Raw genomic sequence first — 5,364 nt, 5'->3', positions numbered from 1 at the left:
CCCTCGATTAGATATGGAGGTCGGAAGGATGTCGCCCTCCCCCTCCACAACCCCCTTCCCCGTGTGAGGTGGACATGAGTCGCTAATGCGCCCTAATGACTGTTGATTGCGAGCGCTTCGCGAACCCACACCCCAACCCCGACCCACCCCGCCCTTCCGCCAAACCCTACTGCATTCACTCTGCAGGAGAGGATTTAAGGGATTTGCGCCCTAGAGGGACGGGACCAGGCGGAGAGGGGGCGGAAACATTTCACCAGCTTTTATTTTATCATAATGGGTGAGTGAGTTCTGAAAATGAAGGAAAAATGGTTGCCTTTAAGGACGTGGCGAAACTTTCGGGTCGCAATGAAGAGAACGCAAAAAGTGGATTAAAAACACTCTCGATGCTGTGACACAAAGATTGTTAAACCTATGCATAGTACACTCTGTAGCCATCAAGTAACCATGCGAGTAGGGTTTTTGAGTCACAAAATTGCCATTGACTCAAAAGGCGGCGAAGTAGGTTCGATTAACCAACTTGTTTTCCCACTTCAACAGGAATTCGGTGGTCACAGATGTCGCCCGCTTCAGAGCGAAATTATTGCTAGAAGTTCACATTTACCAATTATGCATCTTACTTCAAAAAGAGCTCGCGAGAGCGCCCTGGCAATGAGACGTAGACACGAAGCCCTGCATACGTAGCACAGACACGACGGACATTTTTTTTAATCGCGAGACTTAAAGGAAGTACGGGGGGGGGGGGGGGTTGATTCGATTCGTGAGCGTATTTAGAAATATTCGCTTCGACTTTTATTTGTCCGATTCGATTCGAACAAAAAACCTTGAGTTGCCACACATTGCCAATTGACTGGCAATGATTCATCGACAAAAAATTTATGGGAGAGAAACTCCCCACAGTGCAAGCGGGCGAAATTTCAGGTCAGAGGGTTCTACTTTGTCGACTTACCCCTTAAAAACAATGTCCACTCTTTTGACCCAACCCTTTCTTTTCTGACACCCGCTTTTTCATCACCTTAAGTAAGGGTGGTTGACTGGATTTGCCACAATATATCATTTTTTCCTCTTCAATAAGAAATATTTGAACACTTAACCACTCTGCAAATCTAACTGTATAACAACTTGACAGTTTAAACTGCAAAATTTAAAGTTTCACAGTTTAAACTGCAAAACTAAAAGTCTTACAGTTTAAACTGCGAAACTAAAAGTCTTACAGTTTAAACTGCGAAACTAAAAAGTTCTACGGTTTAAACTGCAAAACTGTGAAGTTCAACAGTTTAAACTGCACAACTGCATAGGGCTAGTTATACAGTTCAAACTGTTGAACTACACAGTTTTGCAGTTGAAACTGTAGAACTTTCCAGTTTCGCAGTTTAAACTGTAAGACTTTTAGTTTTGCAGTTGAAACTGTAAAACTTTTAGTTTTGCAGTTTAAACTGTCAAGTTGTTATACAGTTAGATTTGCAGTGAGAAATATTCGGTGGCGAATTGTGAACGATTCGAGATTTCAGACCTTTCGGGTTCGAATCGATGTGATTCGGCTTAGACTTGAATCGAGGCCCGATTCAATTTGATTTAGAACATTCGCACAGCACTATGGCATATTGCCACTATAGTGACCTTTAAAAAGTCCCGTCGCCAAATTTTAGCCATTGCTGGAAATGACGTTGGTGCCATAACCAAATGAAAAACAAGGTTGGTGTTGCTGTAGCTCGTACCTATCCTTTACAAAATAGCGCTTCATCTTCCCAAAACAATAGAGTATCCTTAGTTCAATAGTTTCGAGAGGTGATTGTGATCTACTGATGAAAAAGAATGTTCAATTGGGTTTCTACTTTTTTTACTAAAACGTAAAGGGAAATGCGAAGAAAAAAATGCGGGTGCAGTACGCTGCAATTGTTGTCGTAAGCGATTAAAGCGTGTCCACGAGGCAATCCAATCACACGCGTGACTGGACACACGGTCGCAGTCAGCGTGTCAGGCCACGCCAGCCACCCACCCGGGGCGGGCTTTAGCTTAGGTGACGTCTAGCCGGGTAACGTGCGAGCTCCGGCACGCGCTTCATCTCAATCATTAACTAGACTCAATTAACAATAAGACAATGTGGATCGACTCGGGCACTTTGGAAGAATACGTATACATTAAGTAGTAAATTGAGATTTATTTTCATCTATACAGGTAACAGACACAGTAACATCTCACCAACTTTCAACCATTTACAAAGAAAGCAACCACAAAATTACCGTCCCTTATAATTTTCACTTCTCTAATTTATCTATATATATACAAAGCCAATTTACTAGTATGCTTTTAGGGACTTTCATTCTGAAAAATTCAGCAATGACTCGAACATTAAGATACATTTACACAATGAACCTAAGCTCACAAGATTGTTTTTTACGAAAAAGGATCAAATGGAAATTACTCTTCAACGAAAGTATTTACAGAACTACAAAATTCCTAGACAACTCTGGTCACGTCCTACTCACAGAACTCATGACCCGTTATGTTTAGTTTCTAAAACTGTTACGATAGATTTCTCGGATAGAGAAACTATTTGAAACTGTAACTGTAATGTTGTACGTAAACTGCACAAGCAGGAATTTCGTTTGTTGCGAATTTACAGATATTGATTGCTCATAAACTGCATATCTAAAGAATATCACATCAAATGTTACATACCCCACCCGATTGACAATCAAATTTGGAACGGGTTGTTTTTAAGCTAAAGCGTTTTGTCTGTAACAATATTTTTACGGACGAAAATAGATACAGCACATTCGGTTAAACGTAGCAGTTGAAAGGATAAATTCATCTGAACACTGATAAATAAAGTAAGTGTGTCACTAGCGTGCACATGCTAGAGATCAACACAACGTTGCATTCTTTTAAGGGTTTGACTGGATCCATGAATACGAAAAAGTGTTGAACATTAAAGTTGAACACTTCGAAGTTTGCAACTTCGAGGTTGGCCATAACGCTTGTGTGTCAAAGAGAACTGTTGCAAACACTTTGAAGAATTCAAATTTCCAGTCCAACACCTAAGAGTGTGCACCATACAGTTAAACACTACCATGAGCATGCACCTTCCACACTCCTGTTTTTCAGTGAAGTTGAACAGGAAGACAAACAAGAAACAAAACACATCTCATGTGGTCAAATTGGCAAGATCATGTCTTTCGGAACAAACCGTGACAGTAACTGAACGAGACGGGCGTAGCCCAAACTTTCCACAGAATCACAACGTAAGGACAGAGATTGATGGCCCTTTATCTAATTGAATTAAAGTGTGCCTCACGCAGTTAAGAGGATGGTTGTGCCTTGGGCTCTCACTGGTTCACGGGCAAGTAGGTCAAAGTAGGTTGGACCTTGTTTACGTTGTTTCGATACGTCCCAGACAGCTTTTCTGAACTGCTCATCAGCCAACGACCACATTATCAGTTCTTTGCGACGACATACTTTCGACACAACACATACTCATCTTTTAACATTCGGAAATACATTACCTCCACCAATTCTATCACGATTTGTAAAACAGGATTCAATCTCAGTAACTTAACTGCTAACTATGTACAAGATTCAACGAGTATAACTCCAAACGTCACTTTACAACCTTCCTCATAATCTTCTTTTACAAAAATATATATGTCTATGTGCATAGATAAATTCTTAAAGTATGTACACCTTAGTGGCTGAAGCCGTTGGGTACGCACGCTCATGTGTCCCCTTCGTTGTACCCTCACTCAGTACGGCTGCCAGAGATGTCTGGTGGCTCGGACCGCTGAAGACGACACGCCTCGACATATACGAGAGAACGCTTGTAGCACAAATAGTATGCTTCGCAGTTTAGACAGATTCTGCGAACATTTCACATTCATTACAAAATGTCTATGAACGTCCACAGTATGTAAAAGTCTTATTCGACTAAAACAACGTATGCGTATCTGCTTAAATCCCAGGACAAAAAGGAGAAACTCGATGTGCGACTATTCCATTTTCCTGATCTGGAAATATGGGCCACGCCCATGCCGACGGAGAACGTGCACTTTTAACTCTGCGACTCGTGTTCTTGAATTTCATGGATGACAAATCAACTGACCCCAAAAGACATGTGGTTTTAAAAATATCAAGAATCTGCAGCACTGGTGAGTGATATGACGGCCAGTTTTTCACTTCTTGTCGAAGGGTGTTTAAAGCAGAATATCACACGAGAGAGTGTGCTATCTGTGATGAGCACCAAGAAGAACGGCAGCGGCCACACAGATGAAGCTGCACCACCAGTTGACTGACAGCGACGGACCTGCAACACACGTTAGCAGAGGAAAAAATTAAACTGTGCAAAGAAACTTTGAACCCGACGTCTGTGGCATGCGATGAAGTGCTCTGTCGATGGCATACAGCGCACCCGGCTGTTTGAGCGCGCCGTGCGCGCAGGTCACAGAAACGTTTGCCCGCATCCTGCCTGCCCGCACACCCCGCACCCTGCAGGGAACCACTGGTGGAGGCCGCTCCAGCAGGGAAGTTAAGTTCAGCGGCACACCGTTTTCCTGCGCCCAGAGAGGAAGCCGTTGTCGTCATCTCTCTACGCAGAGCGGCATCAACGGCATCCGGCGCCGTTTTCCGGCAGCGCACCGCACCGCTCCGCGCCCGCGTGCCGTGCCTTCCCAGGTGGGGCCCAGCGGCACCGGCTAATGCCGACTGGGGCGCCCCTTGAGTACCTCCTCGCTTTTGTTCTTCAAGTGTAGTGTTTCCTCTCCGTAATTCGCTCGGCAATGTGTTCGTTTTAATTGGCCGCTCCTCTGCGGCGGCGAGGGCTTGGCTCCGTAATGTGAGCCAAGCCGGAGGAGCAGCGAGATTCAAACTTAGGAGCAATAAGTAAGTGCTACGCCGAAATCAAAAGAAGTGTACGAGCGAGTGCTTTAGCAAAAGCGAGACTCGGGATAGTAAGTAATTCGTCCTTCCAGATGTGTTTTCATAAAACTAAAAGGCACCATTTATTCTTTTTAATAAATACACGTTTACCCCCCGGAAGTGTACGAATGGATATTTGCACACCTACAAGTGAGCGACATTCACACACTTACGTTTTCAGTGCATCCACGAAGCGTCACCTGCAGTGTCAGTGTCCAGGTGGACATTCAACCACTGATCGCATTAACACACATGCACACATGAGGGCGCACTCACCCCAAAAAGCCCGAATGCCATACTAATATTTCTTGCGTTCGGATCTTCTATCGCGCCGCGCTTCTGCGAGCGAACTTTGAAATGGAGCGAACCAAACTTAGCGAGAAAGCGTAGTGGGCTGGGTGTGAGTGTAGGTAGATAGCTAGAGAGAGAGAGAGAGAGAGAGAGAGAGAGAGAGAG

The 5,364-nt window shown here is 44.0% G+C and overlaps 1 protein-coding gene across 1 annotated transcript in view; it reads right to left on the bottom strand.

The window, feature by feature from the left end:
- Positions 1–2,138: 2,138 nt before the first annotated feature.
- The window catches only part of LOC113212239 (uncharacterized), a 103,434-nt gene continuing 100,208 nt past the window's right edge, over positions 2,139–5,364 (bottom strand). Inside the window, exon 6 of the mRNA XM_052267255.1 lies at positions 2,139–4,297. Within this exon, the coding sequence (XP_052123215.1) occupies positions 4,218–4,297 (80 nt within the window). The 3' untranslated portion in view covers positions 2,139–4,217. The remainder of the gene's footprint in view (positions 4,298–5,364) is intronic.

The sequence above is a fragment of the Frankliniella occidentalis genome, unplaced genomic scaffold (assembly GCF_000697945.3).
Source record: "Frankliniella occidentalis isolate FOCC.00 unplaced genomic scaffold, Focc_3.1 Scaffold48, whole genome shotgun sequence".
NCBI lineage: Eukaryota > Metazoa > Arthropoda > Insecta > Thysanoptera > Thripidae > Frankliniella > Frankliniella occidentalis.
This window is presented reverse-complemented; position numbering and strand designations above follow the sequence as displayed.